At 52.3% G+C, this 27,931-nt stretch overlaps 10 protein-coding genes and 1 non-coding gene across 11 annotated transcripts; 6 read left to right on the forward strand and 5 right to left on the reverse strand.

Moving 5' to 3' along the window:
- The first annotated feature begins 779 nt into the window (after positions 1-779).
- On the forward strand, positions 780-2,290 carry B0H65DRAFT_112560 (ribosomal protein L13 domain-containing protein). Its single transcript, XM_062820595.1, has 5 exons — positions 780-924; positions 1,179-1,314; positions 1,502-1,555; positions 1,632-1,890; positions 1,965-2,290. The coding sequence occupies exons 1-5, from the start codon at positions 904-906 to the stop codon at positions 2,101-2,103; spliced, it is 609 nt and encodes a 202-aa protein (XP_062684555.1). The 5' UTR covers positions 780-903; the 3' UTR covers positions 2,104-2,290.
- A 1,340-nt stretch (positions 2,291-3,630) lies between these two features.
- Positions 3,631-3,736, forward strand: B0H65DRAFT_t97. Its single transcript has one exon. It is a non-coding gene; the product is annotated as a tRNA-Met (tRNA).
- A 429-nt stretch (positions 3,737-4,165) lies between these two features.
- Positions 4,166-6,079, forward strand: B0H65DRAFT_112625 (uncharacterized protein). Its single transcript, XM_062820596.1, has one exon. It carries the CDS (start codon positions 4,384-4,386, stop codon positions 5,911-5,913), a length of 1,530 nt encoding a protein of 509 aa, XP_062684556.1. The 5' UTR covers positions 4,166-4,383; the 3' UTR covers positions 5,914-6,079.
- A 167-nt stretch (positions 6,080-6,246) lies between these two features.
- Positions 6,247-8,961, reverse strand: B0H65DRAFT_506696 (putative 26S ATP/ubiquitin-dependent proteinase chain S4; the record flags this gene model as incomplete). Its single annotated transcript, XM_062828082.1, has 4 exons — positions 6,247-6,753; positions 6,811-7,620; positions 7,713-7,772; positions 8,959-8,961. 4 exons carry the CDS (start codon positions 8,959-8,961, stop codon positions 6,247-6,249), a joined length of 1,380 nt encoding a protein of 459 aa, XP_062684557.1.
- Positions 8,962-9,230: 269 nt separating this feature from the next.
- B0H65DRAFT_112662 (UBA-like protein) lies at positions 9,231-10,036 on the forward strand. Its single transcript, XM_062820597.1, has 2 exons — positions 9,231-9,588; positions 9,714-10,036. The coding sequence occupies exons 1-2, from the start codon at positions 9,395-9,397 to the stop codon at positions 9,901-9,903; spliced, it is 384 nt and encodes a 127-aa protein (XP_062684558.1). The 5' UTR covers positions 9,231-9,394; the 3' UTR covers positions 9,904-10,036.
- Positions 10,037-10,337: 301 nt separating this feature from the next.
- B0H65DRAFT_457322 (succinyl-CoA synthetase subunit alpha) lies at positions 10,338-12,793 on the reverse strand. The gene is made up of 6 exons (XM_062826350.1): positions 12,757-12,793; positions 12,129-12,670; positions 11,878-11,906; positions 11,630-11,756; positions 11,480-11,568; positions 10,338-11,397 (listed from the first exon to the last, which is right to left on the reverse strand). The coding sequence occupies exons 2-6, from the start codon at positions 12,293-12,295 to the stop codon at positions 10,808-10,810; spliced, it is 1,002 nt and encodes a 333-aa protein (XP_062684559.1). The 5' UTR covers positions 12,296-12,670; positions 12,757-12,793; the 3' UTR covers positions 10,338-10,807.
- A 229-nt stretch (positions 12,794-13,022) lies between these two features.
- On the forward strand, positions 13,023-15,009 carry B0H65DRAFT_112712 (uncharacterized protein). The gene has a single exon (XM_062820598.1). It carries the CDS (start codon positions 13,208-13,210, stop codon positions 14,921-14,923), a length of 1,716 nt encoding a protein of 571 aa, XP_062684560.1. The 5' UTR covers positions 13,023-13,207; the 3' UTR covers positions 14,924-15,009.
- Positions 15,010-17,384: 2,375 nt separating this feature from the next.
- B0H65DRAFT_440185 (uncharacterized protein) lies at positions 17,385-17,839 on the reverse strand (the record flags this gene model as incomplete). Its single annotated transcript, XM_062825467.1, has 2 exons — positions 17,385-17,638; positions 17,698-17,839. The coding sequence occupies 2 exons, from the start codon at positions 17,837-17,839 to the stop codon at positions 17,385-17,387; spliced, it is 396 nt and encodes a 131-aa protein (XP_062684561.1).
- A 2,698-nt stretch (positions 17,840-20,537) lies between these two features.
- Positions 20,538-21,932, forward strand: B0H65DRAFT_506700 (uncharacterized protein; the record flags this gene model as incomplete). Its single annotated transcript, XM_062828083.1, has 2 exons — positions 20,538-20,864; positions 20,934-21,932. 2 exons carry the CDS (start codon positions 20,538-20,540, stop codon positions 21,930-21,932), a joined length of 1,326 nt encoding a protein of 441 aa, XP_062684562.1.
- Positions 21,933-22,158: 226 nt separating this feature from the next.
- On the reverse strand, positions 22,159-24,611 carry B0H65DRAFT_112754 (major facilitator superfamily domain-containing protein). The gene is made up of 3 exons (XM_062820599.1): positions 23,685-24,611; positions 23,258-23,613; positions 22,159-23,185 (listed from the first exon to the last, which is right to left on the reverse strand). The coding sequence occupies exons 1-3, from the start codon at positions 24,200-24,202 to the stop codon at positions 22,509-22,511; spliced, it is 1,551 nt and encodes a 516-aa protein (XP_062684563.1). The 5' UTR covers positions 24,203-24,611; the 3' UTR covers positions 22,159-22,508.
- Positions 24,612-26,946: 2,335 nt separating this feature from the next.
- Positions 26,947-27,885, reverse strand: B0H65DRAFT_421446 (NADP-dependent oxidoreductase domain-containing protein; the record flags this gene model as incomplete). Its single annotated transcript, XM_062824342.1, has 2 exons — positions 26,947-27,756; positions 27,844-27,885. 2 exons carry the CDS (start codon positions 27,883-27,885, stop codon positions 26,947-26,949), a joined length of 852 nt encoding a protein of 283 aa, XP_062684564.1.
- Between the last annotated feature and the right edge of the window lie 46 nt (positions 27,886-27,931).

Raw genomic sequence — 27,931 nt, forward strand, 5'->3', positions numbered from 1 at the left:
GGACTTAGGTGGTTCCTCGTTATAAAGTCGACATTTCTTCGGTATTTCAGCCATGTGAAAGGCGTATCGGGGTTGCTGGTTCGACGTCACCAGCTGCTCATATCTGTTGCGCTTATACTTCTTTAATTGCTTTTTCGGGTTGAAGGTTTCCCGTATCTCATGTCCCGTGGTGTGACAAGAGAACATGGAAGTTAAAGAGAGTCTAGCGTTTTGTGCATAGAGCGTGGTCAGAAGTGGTGGGATGTTGTTGACCAGGTCATAGATGGCAATTGACTGGCGTCCCTCCCAAAGTCCCAGTTCACGGTTCGCGATGCATTCAAAGACCCGTTGGTAACTACCTTGATGGCTAGCAGTGACGTGACAGTGATCGTCCGTCCTGTTGGTTGTGAGCAGCCGTCGCTCAAAGTGATGACCTTAACATAGCAAAGGCCACAAAACAACAATGCTGACCATCGATTTGAAATCCAATTCACTTATCAGTGTCCTCTGATGAGATTATAATCATTATACCCATGAGATAACCACTGCAAGCACCTTGGAATCCGAATCAAGGGGGTGCGTGATAAGGTTATCAGCGTGGTTGTCTCGCGCCACAGGAACGCCAAGACACGGAGAAGGAAGCAAAATCAGCCCCACCAATTGCAGACTGTAGGTCTAACCCTACCCCAACGCCTCAGGCAGCAAAGGCCACACTGGCTGGCAAGCCTCCACCGCTTCCGAAAGCGGACTAGTGCATATCTCCCAACACCAAGCACACGGGCAATTTTCAGCACACACAAAAAAGTCGCAGACCGTCAACCATCGCGAGGTAAGAGCCAGACTTGCTGCCCATTTGATCAGCCGGAGCTTGACGGACTGATCGCTAATCCTCCTTCTTTGTCAACCCAGTCTTCCCCGGCAAAGATGTCTTCTTTCGAGTCTGTGGTACGTTGCGAAACCCCGAAACCGATTTGATGATGGATGTGGTTTCCACCGGTTCCATATCCGTATCGCGACGAATGGCTAGGTTGCCGACCGCTGCAGCGACACCGAACGAGATGGAGACGACATGTTCGATACGGCGACGATACGGATATTGGATCGGGGGAAATCTGGGAACATTGCACGCCGAAAGGGACCGTTCGACGGCAAGGGTGCGGTAGCAGCAGTTTTGTGATGGCTAACCTGTTGCTTTACAGGTCGTCATCGACGGCAAGGGCCACCTCCTCGGTCGCCTCGCCAGCATCGTCGCCAAGCAGCTCCTCAACGGCCAGAAGATCGTTGTTGTCCGCTGCGAGGCCCTCAACATCTCTGGCGAGTTCTTCCGCGCCAAGCGTACGTTACACCTTCACTCCTACACGAAACCGAAAGAAACATGACTGCGACAACGGACAAGCTTGGGAGGATATTGGAATTGGGCACAGCAAGAGGAGGGTAGATTGGGAATCGCAGTCATGGGCGAAACGAACAATGAGGACCGAACGACGAGAACAGTCAAACTGACACGAAACCACGATTATAGTCAAGTACCACTCGTACCTGCGCAAGATGACCCGGTACAACCCCACTCGCGGTGGTGAGTTACAGCCCTCCCGAAACGACGACGACGACGACGGTCGAGTTCTCAGTCAGACGATACTGACTGCCCACAGGTCCCTTCCACTTCCGCGCTCCTTCCCGCATCTTCTACAAGGCTGTCCGCGGCATGATTCCCCACAAGACTGCCCGTGGCGCCGCTGCCCTTGAGCGCCTCAAGGTCTTCGAGGGTGTCCCTCCCCCCTATGACAAGAAGAAGAAGATGGTCGTTCCCCAGGCTCTCCGTGTCCTGAGACTCCAGCCCGGTCGCAAGTACTGCACCGTTGGCCGTCTCAGCTCTGAGGTCGGCTGGAAGTACGAGGATGTTGTTGCCAGGTACGTTGGTTCTGTCAGAGCTGAGGCTCTTGCTCTCCGAAAGAGCGCGCCGTTTGATGCTAACTGTTTGGTAGACTCGAGGAGCGCCGCAAGGCCAAGGGCGCCGCCTACTACGAGCGCAAGAAGCTCGCCGCCCGCCAGCTTTCCGAGGCCAAGAAGAGCGCCAAGGTCAACGACAAGACCGCCGAGGCTCTCAAGGAGTTTGGTTACTAGAGATAGTAACTGTTGCTTCGTCGACTTTTTATCCTTTGTGCGTTTTCACTCTAGATTGGCGCGGTTCAGGGCATCATCAACATCTGCGAGGAAATGTGGAGGAGTCAGTGGCTTTCCGACTCGCTGTTTGTCCCAGGCTTGGGACCTCATACGAATAAATGATGAGATCACACAACCAATGGAGAGATCATGCATGGGATGAATGGAAGAAACAAGACAAATACCCCCGGGCGTTCAGCATGCAGTTCAGGACCTTTGTGTGGTGCGTGCCAGGCGTGTTCTCATGACAGAAAGGGACCTTTGCGTCTCGTAGATGATGACCATGCCGTCCAGCGGTACCCCGTCCACAAGCCCGAACATGCTGAAGCAAGCCGATGAATGACTACTGCGTATTTAGCCAAATAATGCCAAATAGTCTACGAACAAAACCCTCTGATGTCATGGCATGGTGCTTACAGGATCACCTCTTTTTCCAAGCATCGATAACGGTCTCTAGTCCACGACTCCAACACAACCTCATTTCAGGCCAACCATCAAGGTTGGCATCACTTCTAACATCGCAGATGGCAAAAGACAAAAGGCCCGGTATTACTGGGTAATGGCTGTTCGATCCCTTTTCGAGTGTCATAGCCAGCAAACTAATGAAGTCTTCCTCTAACCGACAACCCAACACCTCGGTGTATCATTTTTAAGGCAAATGGCAACATAATCAACTCATGCCCTACTTTATCACTTTGTGACCATGGGCATATTTTCCCTAGAAAAAATAATGCAGTCTACAAACCTCCTCAGCCCCATACCTGAGTTTTGGATATCAGTAGTGAAGCAAACACATCGTATGGTCCATGTTTAGTCTTGTCCCTGGTCGTGGATGGAGAAACTGACGTTGACGAGGACGCATTACTTCGGTTCACTATCTTCTCCTTCAAACAACTTTCTATCAACAGAACAAGACACAACAAGCATACACCTAGCGTCTATATCAATCGATATTTCTGTCTCTTTAAGTTGTGAAGCAGTCCGGATGTGCTTATAAAGTCCCAGAGGGTGTTCTTGTCTGATACATAGATGCATCACTTCTTGTGCATCACTTCTGAAAAGAAGAAACTGCGAATTCGACAGTGACATGATCTCACAACATCTACCTCTCGTCGTGCAATTGCAATGTAGCAACAGAATTTAGATATGAATCGGGTTCAAGTATCTCTCCCCAATCGAGCTGAATGACAGTTGTGTTGATACTGTTGCCATGTGCAAATAAATGAACTCTAAATCGACACTTCTGATTATCTCCTCAATCTCTATTGCACATCCTCCTTTCCATGTCTTCGGTCAATTGTCCTTTACCATTTGTCTTTCTCCGTTCTAAACGAAAAATTGGTCTCTCAATCTGTCCATCTCACAGTGGTAGGAAAAGAAAACCCAACAATGAACGATCAAGTTTCCAAAAACTATTGTGTTCGGAAGGCAGCATGCCAATGCGGACAACATGAACACAATCCTAACCTCTGTTTCACAACTCACATTGGGACCTTGGCGCAGTTGGCTAGCGCGCAGGTCTCATATACCCATATGATCTGGTTAAAAAATCAGAGTAATCCTGAGGTCGGGAGTTCGAGCCTCCCAGGTCCCAAACTTTATCTTTTTGTCGATTTTCCGTTTTTACTTGCCCGACAACTTTCCCGTCCCATCATCCTTGCCTCGCGGTCTTTTTGCCAAGCAGTTTCTTTATCGATCGCCTTCGAGAAAGAGCTGATGAACCAAGTCGAACTTCGGTGTTCTCGAGACCCTGCCCTGCACGAGCCATCATCGGTGTCGGCGAATTTGAATCCTACACCGAGCTGAACATTGTGGAGACCGGTAACGATAGGGCTCGATGAGCGATGACATCATTGCACAACCCCGCGATATATTTGGTGGTCATGAGCTGCTGACCTGCACAACTTGGAAGTTTTGGCGAACGACTGGTTGTTGACTGGTGACCCGGATTGCTTGGCGAAGGCAAAACATTGATACAGCCTCTCAAGATGAGGCGCAATTGACGGCGCTGTCGGAAGTGGCCATTAACGGCAGGCTGTAGTGTAGGCTCTTGTCAGCTTCTATGGTCGTGAATGTCTGGTTCCTACATGATGTGGTATGCTTACTTCGACGTGTGCGACGATACCAGCATTTCTGTGTTTCCTGTATTGTAGACATTCCATCGTTGAACAGATAATTTGACTTTAGGTTTTTGACCTTCTATAGCTTTCATTCCCCTAGTGTTCCTGGATACTCATCTTCATGCAAATGTCATCACGAGCAGATCGGGGTCGCATACCCGCATTGGGCGGTACCAATCCCGACTACTACCAGGAGACAGCCAGTATCTATGGAGATGGTGGCTCAGGAGATCCGAACCATCGCCGACGGCGACGGCGTCGACGAGATGAACACTCCCACTCGTCGCACCACAATCATCTCCATCATCACCCTTCTACACCTCCAGTAGCACCACAACCCATACAAGTACCTCAGCCAGGCCCAGCATACAATCCCGCTCCTCCACCGGCTTACACTTACCTCAACCCTCATCAACCAACAACACAGCCGTCCCAACACCAACAAAATGGAAGTGGCAGATACTCACCCCCTCCACCACCAAAGCCTCCACGGCCGGTGATGATCTCACATCAATCCGGACCAGGTTCAGGAGCCGTCATTCCCACAGAAACAGGAAGCTCTTCACAGTCAAATAACCATAACAACAACAACAAAGACAAGCGAACACTAAGTGAACGATTATACCAACTAAGCGTCAAAGCCGGCACGCCCATCAACAAAATAACCAACGCGCTCGGTTCCGAAGCCTTCTGGCCTTCGAACATGGATCAGGAATGTGACAAGGCTGCCAGGATTATTCAATCTTTTTGCACTAATCAAGGAGCTTCCTCCCGCAACAAAACCCTAATCCAAATCCCCCCTCGCGTCCTAGCCACCTGCTCCGGCCTAGCCATCTGCTCCGGCCTAGCCATCTTCACCGTCTTCCGCACCGGCTTACACCTCTCCGGCTCTTCCGGGTCCGGTATCGTCATCTCTCGCTTACCTACGCCCGGCTCCCAGTCCTCCTCCAAAAGCTCCATGTCATGGTCCCCGCCCTCAGGCTTCCTAATCCACTCCCTCGGCGCCGGCTTCCTCGCCGGCATCGACATCTACGACTGCATCTGCGTCTTGCGCACCCCCTCCGCCGTGCGCGCTTTCGCTGAGCGCCCCCGTGTGAGTCTGGGCGGGGATGTAGGGATTGTTGCTGGGCCGGTAGGGGCTGGGGCGGGGGTGGAGGGTGTTCTTGGTGGTTCTTCTGGTCGCTCTTCTTCTTTTTCGGACAAAGAGAAAGAGAAAGAAAAGGATGGTGGTAATAGTAAACCGTTGGTGTACAGTTATATCAGGAGTAGAGGGCTTTATGCGGGAGTGTCGATGGATGGGACGGTGGTGGTGCCGAGGGGGGATGCGAATGCGGAGTTTTATGGGAGGAGGGGGATTACGGTGGATGAGATTCTGAGAGGAAATGTGCCTTGGCCGTCGCAGGACCTGGGGATGAGCAACAGTAAAAAAGATGGTAAGAGGGTTTGGCCGGAGGGGGCGAGGGGGTTGATGGAGGCTTTGAGGATGGCGGACCAGCAGGGGAGGAGGAGAGAACGTGATGGGGATCATGGGGGTTCGAGCAGGGAAGTGGATGATGATTGGACGTATGAGGATAGAGAGAGGGATAGGCGCAGAAGAATAGATGAGACGCCGCCTGTTGAGTATGGGAGGGATGGCAGGCGTAAAAGGTGAAGCGTTAAGCTCAAATGAGTAAGACGAGAGGCGGTGGTAGGCTTCACGTTTTGTATAGATACAACTGACATGAAGCTGGACTTCATAATGAATGCATCAACAAACCAACAACTTGAGGAGTGGAAAACATACCCTAAGAGGAGCCAACCTTTAACTTCATTCTTTCGCTATGATAAAACGCTACGGTATCCCTTTATCTTCAATCAACCCAAGGTCCGCTTAGTGATGGATGAATACTGCCACCTCAGAGCTGGATTGTCAGATCCATTCTCAGTCGTAATCCGCTCAGATCTGAAATGTCTTGCAAATTAGGCCTGATAATATGCGATTATGTTACAAGTACAAGCCCTCGGGCTCGCCTTCCTGCTTCGTGCGCAAGACTCTTTCACGAGCAGCTCTGAAGTCAGCCATCTGCACCCTCATTCTGCGCTCACGGAGGGCCATAAGACCGGCCTCGGAGCAGATAGCCTTGATGTCGGCACCCGAAAGATCATCCTTCTGGGCAATGAACTCCTCCAGGTCAACATCCTCGTTGAGCGACATCTTGCTGGTGTGAAGCGTGAAGATCTTGCGCTTGGTGTTCTGGTCGGGATTCTCGAAGAGAATCTTGCGGTCGATACGGCCAGGACGGATCAAAGCAGGGTCGAGCGACTCGATCTTGTTGGTGGCCATGATGACCTTGACGTCCCCACGGTCGTCGAAACCATCCAGCTGGTTCAACAGCTCCAACATGGTTCTCTGGATTTCACGCTCACCGCCTGACGTCGAGTCATAACGCTTTGTACCGATAGCATCGATTTCGTCGATGAACACGATGGATGGGGCATTCTCGGCGGCAACCTAGGGTAGATGTCAGAACGTGTACTTGACCGCGAAACTTAGATGACCTTCACATACCTGGAAAAGCTGGCGAACCAGTCGGGGACCGTCACCAAGATACTTCTGGATAAGCTCACTACCAACGATGCGCAAGAATGTTGCCGAGGTTTGGTTTGCCACAGCCTTGGCAAGCAGGGTCTTGCCGGTACCTGGAGCACCGTAAAGAATGACACCCTTGGGTGGCTTGATACCCATTTCCTCGTAGAGCTCCGGATGCAGCAATGGAAGCTCGACTGATTCACGAACTTCCTGGATCTGCTGTTCCAAACCACCAATATCCGCGTACGACTCCGTAGGGGCCTTGTCGAGCTTCATGACGCTAACGGCCGGATCCGTGTCGTCGGTGAGCACGCCAACAATGCTGACACTCTTGTGATGTAGCAGAACGCTGGCGCCGGGCTCCAGCAGGTCTTTGTCGACGAAGCTCATGATGCTAACGTAGTACTCGGGCCCCGATGTGCTAGAAACGATGGCGTGGTCGTCGTCGATCAACTCCTCGAGAACACCGACACCCATGGGGCTGCCGCGCATGTCATCGACACGGGAGCGCTCGTCAGCCATGCGGTCGGAAGATTCGAGCTCGGACGAAGGAGCGTTGCTGTCCTTAGCGGTCTTTGCCTTGCGTAGACGTTCCTGATTCTCAACGTATTCTTCCTCGAGCAGCAGATGATCGTGGATTCGTTGCATTCGTAGGAGTCGGAGTTTGCATCGACTTGTCGGATACACTGCGGGGAGCTTGGCGGCAGCGCTGGCACCGCCTTGTCTCTTCTTCTTGCGGCCGATGCGGGTGGTAGGCTTCGGCGGCGGCTCGTACTTGGGCTTATCTTTCTGTTTTGGTGGCGATGGTGGTTAGCGATGTCCATGATGTCAGCGCTCGACAGCGCACAACAGAAACCATCAAGAAGATGAAGCCATCTTACCTTGTCTTTCTTGGACTTTGAAGGGTCCTGGCCTCCGCCCATGCCAGACTGATTTTGACCCTGCGCAGAATGTCAGTATGTGATGCATTGCAAGCTTGAGCTCAGCTCCGTATTGCGGCCAACTGACCATGTTGACGGTTAGCCTTTCGCAACTCCTGAAAGTGTGGTGGAGGGTTCGACGGTGTGTTAAGGATTATGTTATCGAGTCGTAAGAGCGCCGCACGATATGAACTCGGTGATCGGGGCGGCAGTGATGGAAATGGTTGTCCTGGTGTTCGTTGTTGGCGGATGCCCGTTTGAGGTTGCGATGGCGAGCTCCAGTTCAGGCCCCCAGTGAACGCGACATCCGTCAGTCGTCCAGTCGCACACCTGACGCACAGACCACCAAAAGCTATTAAGCTGCCGGGGGCAACAGCACGATGCATGCCGTTCGATCACTCCTAGTATTTACTATGGACTTGCATTCGATCTGTCCACTGACCACACATTGGCAGTTGCACTTGTACTGTACCGTATGACGGACTGTTTTCCCATACAGCGCATGGCCACGGCATTGAGCGAGGGAGGGGACCAGTCCGAGGCAGAGCCTCCTGCTTCCATCCTATCCCGTCGCAACTTTGTGTACATTGGAGGCCGACAGTGGTTGTTCATCCTCAACTTCCCGTATACTGAGAAATAAAGCAATGCGTGGTTGAGGCGGTCAAACAATACCATACCACCAAGCTCGTTCCATTACAGCTTCTCCAACACAGCAGGAACACCACGCTCACCAACTGATGTGAGCATTTCGAGTCTTGGCACTCTTGGGTACCTCTACGGACGCGGCGCCCCACCTCTACTCTTCAAGTTGCGTTTCTGCACTTCCCTTTCCCTCGACAGGAAGTGACGACCACCATCTCACCTTGTCAGCGAACGTTCTTGCAGCCTTGCATTCACCTTGCATTCACAACTAAGTAGGCCTGGTTTGCTAACCCTCGATCAGTTGCGGATGGAAACTTAAACCTTCCGTCACTTGTTCTACTACCAACTCCTCCATCACTTGGAAACCCTCCCACCTCGCAACGTTATTCCACGGACCTCCTTGACCCCTCCACAAGGTTTATCTTATCAGTGATTATTCTACTTGTTCTGCTGAACACTTCTAATCTTACGATTTTATTTGCGTCTAACAGCAAACCGTATACGTTACCCACTCCCATTCGGGCGCAATACACCCATTCCTCTTCACCAACATCACATCACTTACCATGGCGTCTACTCGTGAGCGCCGCGTTGCGAAGGAACTGCAGGACATATGGAACGACAGAGAGACCTCGGGCGTCATCGCCGAACCCCTCGACTCCAGTAATCTGTCGCATCTCAAGGGCTCCTTCAGCGGCCCTCCGGACTCGCCCTACGCCGGGGGTACATACGAGGTCGACATTCAGATTCCGGATAAGTACCCGTTTAAGCCGCCCTCGATGTATCTGATCACCAAGATCTGGCACCCCAACATCAGCAGCGTCACTGTACGTTCCTTCTGTTTTACCTGTGTTTGTGATTTATGTCAAGAGGACGTGGAAGTTTCAATAGAGGCTAAACTAACCTAACCTCCATGTTCACAGGGCGCCATCTGCCTCGATATTCTCGGAACGGCATGGTCTCCAGTCGGTACAATTAAGACAGCGCTGCTTGCCGTACGAATGCTTCTCGAATCGCCGAACCCGAAGGATCCCCAGGACGCCCAGGTGGCCAAGATGTTGATCGAGAACCCCAAGCTGTTCGCCCGAACGGCGCACGACTGGGCCGTCAAGTATGCGGGCGCGCCCAGGGTGGACGCGATTCCTCTCAAGTATGACGAGACCTCAAAGGAGGGTTCGAGGAACGATGCCAGCAGGTATGTGGCGTTTATGGCCATCCCAACACAGTGAACACTCGGAAGTTAAGCAAAAGCCATATGGACACTACATTACTGGAAACCCGGAATGAAAGTCAGGGGCGACTAACTTTGAGCGCCTGCTTGGCAAACCAACACAGATATGCTGGCTATAATAAGGACCTGGTGGATCGTTTTGTCAACATGGGATTCGACGTAGAAAAAGTGGTCGATGCTTTTATCTTCGTGGGTATTGACCGGAACGGAGGCGCCGACTACGAACTCGAGGAAGCATACATGGGCGACATCACCGCGCGGCTCCTCGGCGAGCAGTAACGATTATTTTAGAGAGTGAGGGATGGGCATTGAGAGCAACAACCGCGGTGCTGTTTGGCGATGCGGAGGTGGGATTACATATCAGCACTCTGAAAACCGGAAGGATTTAGACTTTCGATAGCGAACGGCGAAAGCGAAGGATGGGGATTCCAGGAACTGGGGCCAACGTTCGGCTGGTTTGTCCGGTGGTAGGTTAGCATGGCTTCGTCTGTTATAGTCTATACATCAGCCGCATTCGGATATGGAGTTTTACGGACAGTAAAGGGTTAAACTGAGCAATGAAATTTCTGGCTTCTTTTTACTACTGATTCTTCGTTTTCCGGCTTTTCGGGGTTTCCGTCTTTCTTTACTTGGTTGCTAGCAAAGTAACAACGTAGCCATACAAAGTATATGATGCATCCATGCTGGTTTGTGTCACCTTAGGTGAAGACATGTAGAGAAGTCATGTTTTATGTGATATTGTGAGTAAATGTAAATTATCATATACCTGACCGCCCACACCCATTCCTTGGGTTCACCTCTATCTATCTTGCAAAAACTCGCAAGATGTGGAAAGAGGATATAAATGCACCACGGTATACGCCCAATTCCCACGCCCATTAGCGATGGCAAAATGTCTATATCAAGCTTCATTGTCATCCCAAGACACACAGTCACACATGCACCACGCTCGGCACTTCCTGCTTCTTCTGACTTTGCTTTCAGCGTCAACCAGACCGGCAGATAAGTTGAACCAAAAATGCAAGACCACCCACGCGCGAGACAGAGGAAACATGTACGTAATGTTTTGGTTGGTTGGTTTGGTGGTTGGCTGGCTGCTGCTACTATTTTTCATTCGTCCGCCTGAAAATAAGATCAAAGAAAAAGCTCAAGAGATTAAGAATTATACTCCTTCAAACTTTCCTTAAAGCAAATCGCGTCTGACGAACTCGTCACGGAGGGCCTTGCCCAGGCTGGCGGGCGAGCGCTCGACAACAACACCGGCGGCCTCGAGGGCCTTGATCTTGGAGTCGGCACCACCCTTGCCGCCGGCGACGATGGCACCGGCGTGGCCCATGCGGCGGCCGGGGGGCGCAGAGATACCGGCAATGAAGGAGACGACGGGCTTGCCACCGTTCTTGGTGTTGTACTCCTTGAGGAAGTCGGCAGCCTCCTCCTCGGCGGAACCACCGATCTCACCGATCATGATGATACCGTCGGTGTCGCCATCCTCGAGGAAGACCTTGAGGCAGTCGATGAAGTTGGTGCCGCTGAAGGGGTCACCGCCGATACCGACGACGAGGGACTGGCCGAGGCCGGCCTGGGTGGTCTGGTTGACGGCCTCGTAGGTGAGGGTGCCGGATCTGCTGACGATACCGATGCGGCCGCGCTTGTGGATGAATCCGGGCATGATGCCGATCTTGCACTGGCCGGGGGCGATGATGCCGGGGCAGTTGGGACCGACGAGGCGGGTCTTGGACTGAGTCTTGAGCATAGAGGTGATGCGAACCATGTCTGTAACTCGCCGGTTAGACCCCGTTTCTCTAAACTCGCTTTTCTTCTTTTGCGCTCCGTCCTTGCGAGCCATTGTACTAACCATGCTGGGGAATGCCTTCGGTAATGCACACGGCGAGGGGGATCTCGGCCTGGAGGGCCTCCTCGATACCGGCGGCAGCGAGAGGGGGGCTATTTTCAATTTGCCGTTAGCAAGGTCCCCAGAGGCTAGTGGTCCAGAGAGAGTTCTTACGGGACGAAGATGGCGGTGGCAGTAGCCCCGGTCTCCTTGACGGCCTCGCTCACATTGGAGAAGACGGGGCGATCAAGATGTGTTTGGCCAGCCTTCTTGGGGTTTGTGCCGCCAACAACCTTGGTACCTAGAGCAGAGGGTGAAATGTGTCAGAATTCCATGTTTGCGACAGTTTGCGACAGTAAAATCGGTGCCGATAAGCGGGAGATAAGGGAGGGGAATGATGGTGATTGAGGGTGGTGATTTACCATATTCGATGGCCTGCTGGGCGTGGAAACTGTACAATGAGCCAACGTCAGCGAAAAATTTCGCATCACCAGTCACATCCCATGGTGTCCTGGTCTTCGGAAAGCTTGTGATCATGGGCAGTTGTGCGGAGGTGGAGCATTCCCCAGATGCGCCCGAGTCGTGTCATCGGCGTCGCGAGTCACGACAAGCAGGGCGCAATGGGGAAAACGGGGAACGGGGACTTTGGGCAGGGGAGGCAGCTCTAACTCACGTTCCCTGCTTGCCCGTGAATCCCTGGAAGATAACCTTGGTCTCGGTGTTGATTTTCAAGTTGTTGATGGTCGCCGCATAGGGGGACGAGCTGGAGCTGTAGGCCCTCTTGGACAGCTGCTGGACGAGCTTGCCCGCGGGCCGTGTTTGCCTTGCGATAGCCTGCATTGTGAAGTCTGCGGGGAAGAATGCGAAAGTAGGGATGAGGAGGGCGCCGGAGGAAAGAGGAGGGAGAGGGCAGTAATATGGGCGAGAGAGCCAATGGAGCCGATGATGTCGTTGATGGGGATTTTGTTGTTCGTTTCCAGTTTGCACGGGATCGCACGTAGAATTTCAGGACGTCGACGGCTCGAGCTTCTCCAACTGAGCCAACAGAACCCTCTCCTCGTAAAATGTCTCCAACTGCTCTGCGGGCCACCATCCATGACAGGATCCGCTCGCGAGCCACAGCTCCTGTTGCAGACCCACAAACACCCACCTCCCACCGCCCACGGCAGGGTCCGCGGCAATTCAAGCTCATGAGGGACCATTGTTATCAGCCAGGTACACTGCGCTAACGCTTTTCCAACCCCGCCGCACATGGCCACACTCAACCCCGCCGCTCCTCTAACGTGAGAAACCTGACCCAGATGCCCCGGTGGGTACCCGACCAAGCCGACTCCAGCCGTACGTCTCGAAGTACCGATCGGTACCAATTGTACCTTCCTGTCTCGCCGAGCTCGCCAAGGTACCAGTGGATTCTCAGGGTTAAACCGTCAAACCGCGCCGAGTACAAGCCACACTTAGACAGCAGACTCGGAGCTCGACGACGGGAGGCTGGAGGATCCAGTTCAGCCGCATTTTATAGTCACTCCTTGTGCACGTGCATGACCGATGACTTGCAGTTGCAGCACCCTGCAATTTGACAGCACTGAGGCTGGCATTCTGTTACAGCCACGGCAGCCGTAAGCAGTACGGCACCTTCAACGACAAGCGTCCTGAAATTTGCCCCGCCAAAAGGTTCAAATAATTGATTGAACGCCAAACACCGAAATCGACGACAACGAGATACGAGGTTCGCCGGTCCAACACAGCGCAAACATGGCGACAACAACGGTCACAGTAACTCGCAGCAAGAAGGATGCCAACTTGCCGTCCGAAAACGACCGGTTCCTGAGGTGCTGTGCCGACATCGCCAACGCCCTCATCGAAGATCATGAAGCAGCCCAGAACGGCCGTCCGCAAAAGGACATCAACCTCAACAGCCTCCGATCCAAGTTTGCGAAGAAGCACAAGATCAACAACGTCCCTCCACTCACCGCCATTATCGCTGCCGTCCCCGAACATTACAAGAAGTACATCTTGCCCAGACTCATCGCCAAGCCCATCAGAACTTCGTCGGGTATCGCTGTGGTGGCTGTCATGTGCAAGCCCCATCGATGCCCCCATATTGCGTATACCGGCAACATTTGCGTCTACTGCCCCGGTGGCCCAGACTCCGATTTCGAGTACAGCACACAGTCATACACGGGATATGAGCCGACATCGATGAGAGCCATTCGGGCTCGTTACGACCCATTCGAGCAGGCGCGAGGACGAGTTGATCAGCTAAAGTCGTTGGGCCACTCGGTAGACAAGGTCGAATACATCATCATGGGCGGCACCTTCATGTCGCTCCCCGAATCATACAGAGACGAGTTCATTTCCCAGCTACACAATGCCCTGAGCGGTTACGGAACCTTGAACGTAGACGAGGCTGTTAGGTCGGGAGAGCAGAGCAACATCAAGTGCGTGGGTATCACGATAGAGACGAGACCGGATTACTGTCTTCAGCCCCATCTTTCGAGCATGCTGCGCTACGGCTGCACCCGTCTCGAAATTGGTGTCCAGTCCCTTTACGAAGATGTCGCCCGCGATACCAACCGTGGCCACACCGTTGCTGCCGTTGCCGAGACCTTTTGCCTTGCCAAGGATGCCGGTTTCAAGGTGGTCAGTCACATGATGCCGGATCTTCCCAATGTCGGCATGGAGAGAGATCTTGACCAGTTCCGGGAGTACTTTGAGAACCCAGCTTTCCGTACCGATGGCCTAAAGATTTATCCTACCCTTGTCATCCGTGGAACGGGCCTATACGAATTGTGGAGGACAGGCAGGTATCAAAACTACACGCCCAACGGATTGATCGATCTCGTGGCAAGGATAATGGCCCTCGTTCCTCCTTGGACCCGTATCTACCGCGTCCAGCGTGATATTCCCATGCCGCTGGTAACGTCCGGCGTCGAGAACGGTAATCTGCGCGAGCTGGCTCTGGCGCGTATGAAGGACTTTGGAACCACCTGCCGCGATGTGCGCACTCGTGAGGTTGGTGTGAACGAGGTCAAGAACAAGATCAGGCCCAACCAGATCGAGCTTGTCCGTCGCGACTACACCGCCAACGGTGGCTGGGAGACGTTCCTGGCCTACGAGGATCCCAAGCAGGATATCTTGGTCGGTTTGCTCCGCCTGCGTAAGTGTTCCGAGAAGTACACGTTCCGTGAGGAGCTGGTCGGGCAGCCTACCAGTCTGGTCCGCGAGCTGCACGTTTACGGCATGGCTGTACCTTTGCACGTCAGAGACCCACGGAAGTTCCAGCATCAAGGTTTCGGTACGCTCCTCATGGAGGAGGCCGAGAGGATTGCGAGAGACGAGCATGGAAGCGTGAAGATCAGCGTTATCTCTGGTGTCGGTGTGCGTAGCTACTACAGGAAGCTTGGGTATTGGCTCGACGGACCTTACATGTCCAAGTGGCTTGATGGAAGGCCTGGTCCTGAGGAGTAGGAGGTCTACTGGTACTCTGTGAGTGGATTTACAAAGGGGCATGAGGGCGTTGGGCTTCTGTTATGATTCAATCGGACAGGCGCAAAGGGTTGCATAAAGGCGGAAAAGGCGTTTGAGGCTGGGAGTGCGGATTTGAAAGACTGATGGGCCTTTTGGTCAAAGGCAACTACAAATGGAGATTGTTTTTGGACACAGACGCTTTCCAAACAGTCTTTCCGCATCTTCGTGCCCTTGTTTTCTCTCAAAACTTCGGTCATGTGTGTTGGTACTAACTGCACCTCACCTCTACAACATCAACATTATCCCACAACCAAGCAGTTTTTGGAAGTCTCCTTGGAACTCGGCATTGGCATCAAATCTGGAGCTGGGAAGGAGGGAGTTGAGATGGGACATCCAACTCGTCGATGTCTGGTCCATTCACGTGTCTCACGCAGGCTCGGTCAACCTCCCAGCTAAAGCGTCTTCCTTGCAAAAGGCTGCGTGCGTGAATCATACTTTGCGATTGTGAATGTTTGAGATGCCGTACTTGATCATGGCCGGACGAAATGCTTGAGAGGAAAAAAGGGAGAATGTTTATCTACCAAACTCTACACTCCCCCCTTTGAGATCTAAGCGAAAAAGTAAGAGTCCTGCCCATTCTTCCTAATGCCAAAAACCATCTAGCCCTACCATTACCCTCGAACTTTTGTGGTTTTCCATCAGATGTCGACCGCCTTCTAACTTTTTGTTTTCCACATCCCATCTATTAACGACGACATTTCCCCTCAAAATACTAATCGCCTTTAAATGTTTTGTTCTCCAGATCCTAGGTATTTTTTATCCCCACTTAATGTTCTACGGACGGAAATCTTCGAGCCAGGAGTCCCAATCGTCAAGCTCCGAGCCCCAATTATCAAGCATCGCTGTTAACTCCTCTGCGCTGCCGCTAACATTTGCTTCATCCTCATTTTGATAATCTCTGAATAAAGTAATTGCGGAAACCTTCATTTCGAGATCTTCTTCATAGTGGGCTTTGCTAGGATCTGTCACAGGGTTAGCCGTGACATGTCTACATAGTGCGTGCATTGTAGTTCTGTCTAGCGTCCATCTTTTGCATGGTGTAACGGCGCGGGGCATTGCACGCTCTGCTCCGTGACACGCTCGTCGCGAGTATTTGCGTTTGGTTTCACCTTTATTTCAGTACGATAGCAGTTAAGTAGTATGTGGAGTATTAGGAAGTTAAGTGTAGAGTAGAAGGGGGATCAAGAAATTGGTCCTTACCGTTGTCTGTTAGCGTGACGCTGTCTGTATCTTCTGACGAGAGTTCGTCTTTGCTCTCTTTATCAATGGAGGGGTTCGATGTTTGAAGTCTTATGCACGTCCGAGTTGCCTTGGTTCAACCTGATAGGTAAGTCCAGTAAGTTGATTTCACCTGTTGACACGTTTTTATATGTCATGATGGATGCTTATTTATATAGAGAGCGATATTATTCTTTGTGAGAATATAAGTGACTAGCGTTCGTAGTTTACAGATGTTGTAGTTGTAAAGAAGACGTATTGCGTATGGAGAATATAGGAACGCGTCAGAAATAGAACTATAGGACTAGGAGGGATAGCAGGGGTAGGAAGGGTAGGGGTGCGCGCGTGTTGAATCGAAAGGCGTTACGACTATCGTAGTTTGCAAGATGGATGAGAGGGGAAGAACGTCAGGAGAGGAAAATGTGAAACTGTAGACTTTTTATACTTGAACCGCCTAGGTAGAAGCCCACCCACCTCCCAGTAAGAAAAGAAAGAAAACCCACAGACGCGTGTACACGTCGCCAGTCCAACACAGCTCCCACAGCCAGGATCGTTCTGGACATAATATGCGCTACAGTTGTAGACGGACTAAGCTCCACACTCAAGTACTCGTGTTGTCCGCAGAAGCGGAAATGTATGTGTATATCTCCCTAAAGTCCACGTTAGGTACATCTTAGAGCCCACCTATACCTCCCCTCCTCAACATTTAGATAGTAAAATCTCGTCCTAGGAGACCGGTCAACTAGTAGCGGCCAGGCCCCCCAGTCTCCACTACCTCTTCATTGGATGATGGGCAGGTTGTTGTTGTGCATGGCTCACACAATGTCCCCTCGATTACTCCAATGACGAGCCAGTACGCAACAATTTGACCTTTTTGTCGCAGGTCTAGATTAAAAATTGTTGCCAACGTGACCTGGATAAGAAGTAAACAATCCAGGATGATCCGATCTGCTGCCTATAACAGGGATCTAGACTTTCATTGTTCTCCGTGTCTTGTGCTCTGGCCAATGGGTTGTCAGATTGCCAAGGCTGTTGAGGATCGGTTATGAGGCTTTAGGAGAAGGTGGACGCCGGACGGAGGTCACGGAGGACCAAAAGCGAAAGGACCCGGCCGGCATCCGCTGGCATCCTTCGTCTTTCATCCGCGTTTCTCAGCCCCCGGGGCCCTTGTAATTCGCTCTGATTAATGCGCGTTCGTTTCGTTCTGGTCGTGAGCCGTGGTACCGCCATGGCACCAGTTCGAGTCGCGGCAACCGCACATGGGGCCCTGAAAGTGCTGATAAGGTGACCAGGGGAGGGGGTTCGGGCAGATTTCGTGGCCATGTCGAGCTTCGGTGGTAGGATTTGCGTCAGCCTGAGGCTCATTTGTGTTTGGTGTTGTTCTGTTGCCTTCGATGGTAGTGGCGGTAGCGGTAGTAGTGGTGGTAGTAGTAGATGCTGGTATGACCCTTTAGTTTCTGCTCCATGTCGTTCCAGGGGCGTATTTCGATACCTACCTTTGCCAATGGTGTCAATATCCTTAACGAAGCTCGACATAGATTCCGTGCCGGTTTTCTTTCCGGAAGCGGCATTTCTCTCCAAGTCCTTCTGGAAAGTGTTGATGAATTTGAGGTCGTTTGTTTTGCTTGCGTCAGCCATGTTGAAGAGTGGCTGGGTTGAGGGGTTGAAGTGTTATTTGAGAACGAAGTTGAACTGAGTGATCGAGCTGTAACTGAGGATGTTGACTTGATGATGCGGATGTCTCATTTTCGACCACGGATGAATATCCCTTATTATATCTTTGTCGAGCATTCATGATGCCGCTCCATCCAAGTTGCTCTCTGAGCCTCCATCGTTGAGATCGAGATGTTCTTGCGTCCGAGATCCACTTCTTGCTCTCCCTACCAGAGCCCTGGATATCCTGATAAGGCTCATTGGGGCAGTGTATCAACACCGACTGTTGATGCATGCGAAGAGTTTGGCGGACTTGTCAACAAAAGGGGTGAGAGTGTAACGTATCCGTCGATGGAGTACAGTACCTGAAGACGACTTGTTAGCAACGAAGACATGTTGCTGCCCTAGGCCAGTCGGCCACCGTTCTGTTTCTGGAACGACTCAGCCTCAATTTTCTTCCCACAACCGACTTCAAAGTATGGAGAGCAACATCGCCGACCGACAACCACAAGGTGTGCCCGATGCATACACGGACATGAAGAAGCGGCAGGCCAAGAAATTTGGGAGATTAGATGGGAGATTAGATGGGAGATTGTGTTGTGAGAAAGCGGTGAACTGAGAGTTGCCTACAAGGCAAAGCTTCATGGTTACGTGAGGCTCTCCGGCCGGGAGATCATATGGTTGGATCTCACGGTTACGGTGCGAGCGCCGGACGCCGATGGCTCCGGAATTATAAGTCCGGGGTGTAACTCAACGACAGGGCCATTTACAGGATGGCTCGAAACCATTGTACCTCTTCCGAGTAGGCTAACCAGGCAGGCTTCCACGGGATCAATCCTGCTGCGAGTGATTCCTCAAAGCTGGCATGACGAATGGTTTCATCTGTCGCAATGCGGGGTTGATGAGGAAATGATCGCTGGGATCATTTCCGACATTTGAGGACTAGATATCAGCGAATATCAACAGGCGGATACCTGTTCGAGGTTTAGCATCAGTAAAGAGCTTCACACAGCCTTCTTTAACTTGACCGCTTCCGCTCATTGTGGGCAGCGTGGGAAGGCAGCGTGGGAAAAGTATGCCACGTATTGAAGCGGAAATTATTCCACAGACACTACTGCAAAATAATGGCCGCCGTCATTGGTGTAAATGTGGCTTATAGGAATTTCGAGCCAACGAGAGTTCGCTTATGGGGGACGCCATACCGAAGAAGCGGAACAACTTGCATGCGGTGAACGTCTCTTGCGAAACGGATAGCAACGAGAAAAAGAATCGTGATGAAAGTTGAGAATGTAGAAGCGAGGTAGGTACGGTTGTAAGTAGTGAAGACTGCATGATATCCGAGGGCGAGGGCGGTGAACTATTAGGCCACTAGTGCAGCACGCCGGATCTTCGTGATCACTGGATGTTGGTAGTAGTCAGATGAGCTCTGCGCTTGTCAAAAACACCCTGTTGAATGCCTGAAGACCCCAGCTGCTCATATCGATCGTGCTTGACCTCAGAAAGAGATCTGGCTAGGTATTGATACTGTGCAGTTCAGAAACTTGCTGAAAGAGATCTCTAGTCCATTATGTCAAACACAAGACTTAGTAGGGTGAGGAAACAGGGGAATTGATTGGTCTTGAGGCCATTTCACTGCAAAGGTGGAGAGCAACACTTCGAGTTCGAGCTCACGCACAACGACCACTTCTTTACCCCACTTCTACTACCTTGAACACCACTCGCGATGTTGACCCGCCGTCAGATCCTACTTGACCAACTTGAAGGAGTAAAGTGCTTGCTCTAAGTACCACGCCAACGAACTTTCCAGGGCTGGATTGTATTTTTGGCAAGCTGAGCCCAACTCACCTGAACCATGAACCAATCTTGAAGAGCCGGGGCGTCACATTCCGGGCAGGTCAGATTCCCGGTTCCTGAATGGCCCCAGTTCGTACCCCTGGCTTTCCTTTGCTGTCTTCTGGCCCCTTTCTCGGGAAACGCTTTCGAAGACGTTTATTTGTTGAATTCTTTGAGGCTCAAGAGAACCTTGTCACGCTCCAACGTCTGTTCAGTTTTGTCGTTGATCACTCCAAGAACGGCACATTTCTCGATGGCTGTGCTAAGCTCCAAGAATCCCTATTGCAGTTGTCGGTGGACTAAAGAAGAAATACGGGCTTCGGCTAGATAATACGTATCCATACCTGGTTGATGTAGTTGTGGCCGGGTGTGTAGCGGAGAGGTTTAAGAGGTTTAACAACCCCCGTGTGTTAAAGCCGTCCGGAGGGTTTTGGAAATTAAAGGCGGAGGTTGTGCTCGGCACTCCGGATCTTCAACCACAAGGATCGCATACCCGAACCCCGCGTACGCGAGCCCGCTAACATGGGGTGTGACAGCCCACTAGCTGTTGCGCTATTGCGTAAATGGTGTCAACATGTTACGCTTTCGTAGCTACCCCGCAGCGATCCTTCAACAGCTAGGGGCCACAAGAACCCATCGACAAGAGCGACCGAGGTGAAATTCCAAGGAAGGAATCGAGGGGAATGAACTCGTTTCTTGGACCATGCCAAGGATCAAGTTCCTACAATGGTAACAGTTAGCATATAGCCAAGACGACAGGGAGGTAGACCATAGTATAAAGCTCGGGTATAGAATCTTGTCCATCGACACATCCTCGCTTCCCTTGAACTCATGCCAACCTTTGCCCATCATGAAGTTACTGGGCCCATCTGTTACCGTCGCTTTGTTGGCCTATGCCGTCTACTCCTGGGGCACTTTTATATACCACAATGCCATTGTTTTCGGCTTCCTTCGCACCAACCCAGCGAGCACTCATGTCCAACAAGAGGACATTCAGTACATCCCCGACACTGTTCACTGTGAAGACCTTCACTATCATGCCCCCAGCAAGACCCTCTTTACTGCTTGCGAGGACCATCCCGAGACTCGCTTTCAGTGGTTTCCCCCTTTGACCAACTTCAACGATTCGTCAATCCTCAAGACCTACCGTGGTTCTCTTCATGTGATCGACCCCGAAGTAAGTCCAAAACACCATATGCCCACAATCGTGCCTATAACGGATGGGAGTCACTTACCACTTCCATAGACGAAGAAATCCCGACGTCTTACCGTGGACAACTTTGACGGACCCTTCAGCACCCACGGCATCGAGGTCTTGACCGACCCCAAGCAACCGAATGCCGTGTACATCTACGCCGTCAACCACCTTCCCAACCCCGAGCCCGTCATAGCCATTCACCCTCCACCCGCAGACGTCCCCAAAGCGCGGTCCCAGATCGAGGTTTTCCATCATGTCATCGGCACCTCCACCGCCACTCACCTCCGCTCCATCTGGCATCCTCTAATTCGCACTCCCAACGATCTCATCGCCACATCCCCCACGTCCCTCTACGTGACCAACGACCATTTCTACCGGGACCACGGCGTCATGCGCTTCTTGGAAGACATGTATGCCAACGCCAAATGGACCGATGTCATTTACTTGCAGTTCCCCCTTGAAGCCCCCTCAACTGCCGCGGAAACAGACGCCTTGGCCGGCGTTACCGCCCACGTGGCGCTGGACAAGTTCCACAACGCCAACGGCCTAGGTCACGGCCGGTACGAGAACGAAGTAGCCATTGCCAGCGCCGCTTCGGGAGTTTTGAGCATCAGCGAGCTACCATCGTCGTCTTTATCAAAATCAAACATGATCACGGTGCTCGACCGCATCGAATTCGACTCCACCATCGACAACCCCTCGTACTTCTCTGACCCTTACGCCGGCACGGCGGACGGCGTCGACCACAGCGGGTTCGTCGAGGCCGGTTTGGGCAAGGCGCACACGCTGGCGCAGACGTGCAAGCAGCCGGAGGCCAAGGATCCGGTCATGGTGTGGTTTGCGAAGCCCGTCAAGCAGGGAGAGAATGGGGATGTGATTTGGGAGAAGAGGCTCTTGTTTGAGGATGACGGGAGCAGGATTAGGAGCGCGAGCGCGGCGGTTTTGGTGGCTATTGATCCTCAGAAGGAAGAGGGGAAGAGGAAGGCTTGGTTGTTTGTTACGGGGTTTGTGTCGAGTAATGTGGTTGCTGTTAAGGTTGACTTGTGAAGTGAGTGATGAAAGAAGGCGGGAGAGATGTTGGCTGTTGGGCTGTAGATGTTCAGCGGCTTGAGCACGGGCCACAAAACCATTAAGATGATTTTGTGGCCCGTGCACAGAGAGCAGAAATCTCGATGAATAGTAAATCAATTGGAAATCCACTCGGCGATATTCAAGCAAATACATCAAGGAAGATGTTTCCACCAATGACATATGGCTAACTGAGAGTATTATAGTGGTTTACAAAGTTTAATGGAAAGATTTCCTTTGAAAGTACTGACATAGGAGGATGATCCGACTTATATATACAAATTACCAGATGCTGCGTGACTCTTCCTTTAGAAGCATTGGCGGAAATCTTTTGTCAAAATACCTTCTTTCAAAACTATTAACGCAAAGGCCTCAGCATAAGGACACGAGAAAGCCATATAATACTTGTATATGACGGTTGGTATCAAGTCAAGAGATCATTATCGTAAATGGACATGCACACGAATTCGTCATGCCCCGAAACATCACCGTAACTTCCAACACTTCATGAGAACCCGACGCTCAGTGTTTGGCAGGTGCAGCAGTATTTTCCACCTACTGAACTTCTCGTCCTTCCCTCTTCTCATCCAATCCGCTCGGCACCCTCTCCATATCTCCCGCCTCCAAATCATCCACCTGCTTGCCCTGCTGCTGCTGGAGGTTCATACCCGCCGGCAGTGCCTTCTCAAACTCTCTACCCCTCTTTTCGGGGCCAAAGGCCGTGGTGACCACAATGCCCATCACAATAATCGCAGTAGCGATGCCCATAGTCGGACCATAGGCCTCGACCAGCTTGCCGGTATGGCTGATGATGTGGATCTTCTCCGACACGGCATTGACGATCTGCGCGGACGGGGACGACACCATGTTGCCGACCTGATACGTGATGCCGGGGAACGAGGAGCGGAAGGCGGGGGGAGCAAGCTCGTTCAGATGGATGGGGATCACGCCCCAGGCGCCCTGGACGAAGAATTGCATGAAGAAGCCGGTGGCCGACAGCGCGCGCTCGGAATTTGGAAGGATCCACGCGGGGATCAGACAGCCGCTGATGAGCGAGGAGACGATGATGGTGCGTCGGCGGCCGAAGTATTGGCTGAGGTAGCCGATGATGGTGCCGCCAACGCAGGCGCCGGCTTTCATGATGATGCTGGCACGGCTGGCGCCCGAGTTGTCCATTTCCTTTTGAGTTCTCATGAAGGTTGTGTAGCTATCTTGGGAGGTGTGGCTGTAGTCTGTTGATGGTCAGGACGGTTAGACTGGCTCAATAGATGACTGCAAAACACAATTTGAAGGGGAAAACTCACAGTTGAACCAAGTCATCAAGATGCAGCAGTAGACACACATCTTCCACTCCTGGCGAAGCATCACCTTGGTCTCCCTCCAGAACTGGGACGGGTTTGCTTGGGCCTTGCCTTCCTTGCGCGCCTCCAGGAACTGCTTGGACTCGGGGAAGAAGCAGCGGATGATGCCAACACCGATGGACAGACCAGCAGCAATCCAGAATACGGTCTTCCAGCTATCGGTGCCGCCACCGACGCCGAGGTTGGCGCATGCGGCGCACACATAGCCAAAGGCGTACCCCTGCTGGAGGATACCAGACATCAGACCTCTGGCGTCGACCGGGCTGTTTTCCAAGGCCATCGCGATCGCGTTACCGTACCTGATCAGGGGTTGTCAGCAAAACTAAACTTCGACAGCAGCATACTAAGAAGAAGAAGAAGGGGAACTTACACTCCGCCCATAAACAATCCAAACAAAGCTCTCACACCAAGAAACTGCGAGTAAGTCGAGCTGTAGATGGTGGCAATCTGCAAGATGCCCAACACAATCATGTTAAGCACCATGGGCCACTTTCTCCCCCATCGATCGCCAGCCAGACCAAAGGCAGCCGCACCAATCGACCGAAGCAGCAGGGTCAGCGTGATGGCCGTCGACACACTGGTCTTGCTGACGCCATAGTAGGCCGCCAGCTTGACCTGCTGGATGGACAAGGCGTGAAAGTCAAATGCGTCGGCACTCCAGGCGCAAAAGCCCACGATGAAGTTGAGCCAGTCCCGGCCCGAGAGTTGAGCAAGCAGGCTGATGGGGTTCTTGAGGGGGACGGGCTTTGCCCACTCTGTTGCGGTCTCGCCGTAAACGTTGGTCACGACGACACGCTGCTTCCAGATGAAGAGGTCCTTCCATGACTGGCGGGCTGTGGGGAGGATGCCCTTGGCGACGGGGTCGGCGGGCTCGTGGGTTGATTCCATGGTTGCGGTGGTCCTTGTTGATGACTGGATGAACGAAGGCTTATATCACCGAGGTGTTGATACCTGGGATATGTACTCCCACAACGATGTGTGGTTTGTTCAAAGCCGGATCAACGATTCAACAGTTGTCAGCCGGGCTAGGAGTAAAAACTAAGAGATAGATGGATGAAGGTGAAGAAAGGGCACCCAAAAGAAGAGGGGAGAGACACCAATTTGAACCTGGGTCACTTTCCAGCCGGTCGGTCTCGGATTTAATATACGTATCCAAAGAAGGATAAATACCTACATGCGAGGGTGGTAGTACCAGCCATGTGCCAGACCTACCACGTACCTGGAAGATTCCGGTAGGGATGTGCAGATAATCCCCCGCATGCCAACACGTTCCTCATGGCCGGTCATGATCCCATCGCCAGCCACATCAACGATCGAGATAAAGCCGAAGGACAGCCGGCCGGGGTACTGTGGTAGAGGTCCCAGAAGGGTGGGAATGATATCAAGACACCGATACAACTCTTGCTGTCGGACAGTCTCGTCCGCTCGTTGTCCGGGTAAGCCTTTTCCCTAGTAATCCTCCTCCATCTTTACTTCATCTGGTAGCCTCTTCCATCTTGGCATCCGTCAGCTTGTCTTTCGTCTTCACGCGATGCCAATCCGGGGAATATCTTGGTAGAATGGGGGAGGCAATGTTACCGCTCTTGGCCGATGGGAATGGCTTGCCAAGGGGAAGTTTTGCTTGCTTTGACAGTTGCTTGATATCTTTCAAGCTTTGGCACCAACAGGACTTGGCGGTTGATCAATAAGTGAGGAGAACCTGGCTCGGGCCTGGGCACTCGAACGGCACTCTGGAGTCTGGGGAAAGACTCTGGGGAAGACAGGGATAACATGTGCTCGTGGTTCCCCCTAGTGGTTCCCCAGGCCAGCCGGCCCAATGGTATTTCATGTTTTCTTCAGGGGACCGCTTCCCGCAGCGGCCCCGCAGAGGCTTTTCACCAATCCACCTCAACCCAGCCACTGAAAGCGCTGACGGCCAAAGTCCAGACCGTTATGGGGGCTCTGGGGTTTGATGGAGTTCGAGCTTGCGGGGAAGTGGAAATCTTTTTGGAGTTTGGAACTTGTGTGATTGTGGACCACCATGAGTTGTCCGAGATAACACCATGCTCCAGTCTTGACCGCAGGCCAGAGTTAAAGGTCCAGAACTGGCGCGGATCAGGGGAAGACAGAGAGACAAGGGAGCCATATCTCCGGATCATTCGAGGCCAGAAACTGGGAGAATGCAACCACATGGCGTTTGATAACCAATGAGGCTCACTGTGCGTGATGGAGACGCATTCAAACTCCCAAAATCTCGGAAGATCTGGTAGGACATCGAACAGTTCTGGTGGTGACGATGTAACTTATCTGCGGGGCCCCAGTTATGGCGGCAAGGCTTGAAAGAGCGCTACTGCATCACACTAGAAAATTTCACCGTAGCTTCGGGTGACTTAATCCATCCGGTCTTAATCCGACAAGCTGAGTTCCTACAACGTTTCACTGCATCGTGAACGTTGAAACTACCTCGGTCGGCCAGAGGGATGAGGATGTATCGTACCAGATCCAGCGAATGTTGCGGACAATAATGATACCCAACCAAACAATCCATTCGTCGTTCTTCATGCGTGTATGCGCTTCATTTCTCACATCACTGAATAAGAGTTTGGAAGCAGATGATGAGTGCTGCCACACCGGCTCTCCCGACTAGCTTGAACGTTGATAGCAGCTCGTGGAGTGGCCTGACTGATCATTTTTGGAACCTGGTTTTTTTGTCAGCGCCTTATTCAAACAGGGCTTTATTTTTGGGAGTCGGGGTTTAGGTAAGATCAACCACACTCCGTGCGTTTTTTTGTGGTACACGGCATCGTAAGCTGGTGAAACAGGTTACTGTCCCGCCCAGAGCATTGAATCACCTTCCTCTTTTGCCCAAAGCCGCCTAGATTCTGGGTGATCTTCACCGCTCATGTGGAAAGCCTTTCAATATCACAAAAGATACCTGTAAGCTTAGTACCGTTGCCGAAGGTAGGTATGCATCCATTATTCAGGTCTGTGAACGGTGCCAGATGTGGGCTGAAAATGCACGAAGGCCTCCTTCTCGACTCGTATCAATGCCCAGACGAAATTCATGATCCCCTGGCGGTGATATGTCGGCAATGAAGGTCGGGCTTGGCGGGTTGATACATTCTTAGTGACGGCGTAAGCCGACCGTCTGTTTCCTTGATATGGATCTCTTTTTCCGCGATCAATTGCTACCTACACAATAGGTAAGTGAGAATCTAGACCAGGAGGGATCCACCTCGGAGGAGACTCGGTCAACTTGCGGCTCTTGAATAGAACCAGGGTCTTACCACCACCTCAAGCAAGAAGACAGGGAGATATGGTGTGGGGAAGAATCAGTGCCTCCAGGATAACTCGGAGCCTTTGGGCGCACACGGTTTGTGTATTAATGTGATAATGAAGGACGAATTGCATGTGCCTCTTCTTTATGCACGGTTTGTTGGAACAAGTGATAGATACGGAACTTTCGTAAATCTATCTGCAAATCTGACCCTAACATTGAGTTCAGGGGGACGCCAGATCTGGTAGATCCAAAGATACCTGGGCGGACGCGTAAGCACGAACTGATAACATCTAGTCCGCATCAGTAGGGTCCCTAAACACCGTCAAGCGTCAGTAAGTCAGCACATCACTTAATATCTGAGAGAAGGGGAACCTCACCAATCAGTAACCAACTTCTCATCCAACCCATCCAACCTCTTCATATCCTCCTCAGCCAACTCAAACCCACCCACATCCGCATTCTCCACCAACCTCTCCTTCTTCGTGCTCTTCGGCAACGTCACGAACCCCTTCTGCACCGACCACCTCACCAACACCTGCGCGGGCGTAACCCCATACTTCTTCGCCACTTGCCCCAGCGTGGGATGCCTCATGCGCATCCCCCTCGCCAGCGGCGCGTACGCCTCGATCACGATCCCGTACTTCTCGCACGCGGCTCTGATCTCCGTCTGCGTGTTAAACGGGTGACACTCGATCTGGTTCACGACCGGCTCCACCTTTGGCTGAGCAGCCATCAGCTCCTCGATGTGCTTGACGCCGTAGTTCGAGACGCCCGCCATCTTGACCTCGCCCGCGAGCACCGCGTCCTCGACCGCTTTCCAGCTGGTCAACCGCGCTTCGCGGCCGCCGAGCGGGCTGTGCAGGAGGAACAGGTCGATGTAGCCTAGGCCGCACTCCTTGACCGACTTGCGGATGCTAGCGCGCACGGCGTCATAGTTGGTGCTGTTGTCGCGCAGCTTGCTGGTGAAGTGGACGTCCTCGCGGGTGAGACCGGCGGTGTTTTCGGGTGAGGACAAGAAGGAGAGGATGGCTTGGCCGGCTTCGCGCTCGTTGTAGTACCATTGGGCGCTGTCGAAGCCGCGGTAGCCGACGCCGAGAGCCCAGCGGACCGCGCGGGTGGTCTCGGGGCCGGACATCATGTAGAGGCCGAGTTGGATTTGGGGAATGGAGAGGCCATTGGAGAGCTTGGTGGGTGTCAACGAGTAGGTACGTGAAATTCATGGGGGTTGTGACATTGAAGATGAGGGGAGTTGCAACATGTCTAATCGTACCTTGACTCTGCGGCTCAACATGTCTGTCACGGTTTCTGGCATTTTTTGACCCTTTTGCTAGGTAAACGTGCTCAAAGAGTTAGGAAGG

The sequence above is a fragment of the Neurospora tetraspora genome (assembly GCF_033439725.1).
Source record: "Neurospora tetraspora strain CBS 560.94 chromosome Unknown B0H65scaffold_2, whole genome shotgun sequence".
Classification (NCBI taxonomy): Eukaryota; Fungi; Ascomycota; class Sordariomycetes; order Sordariales; family Sordariaceae; genus Neurospora; species Neurospora tetraspora.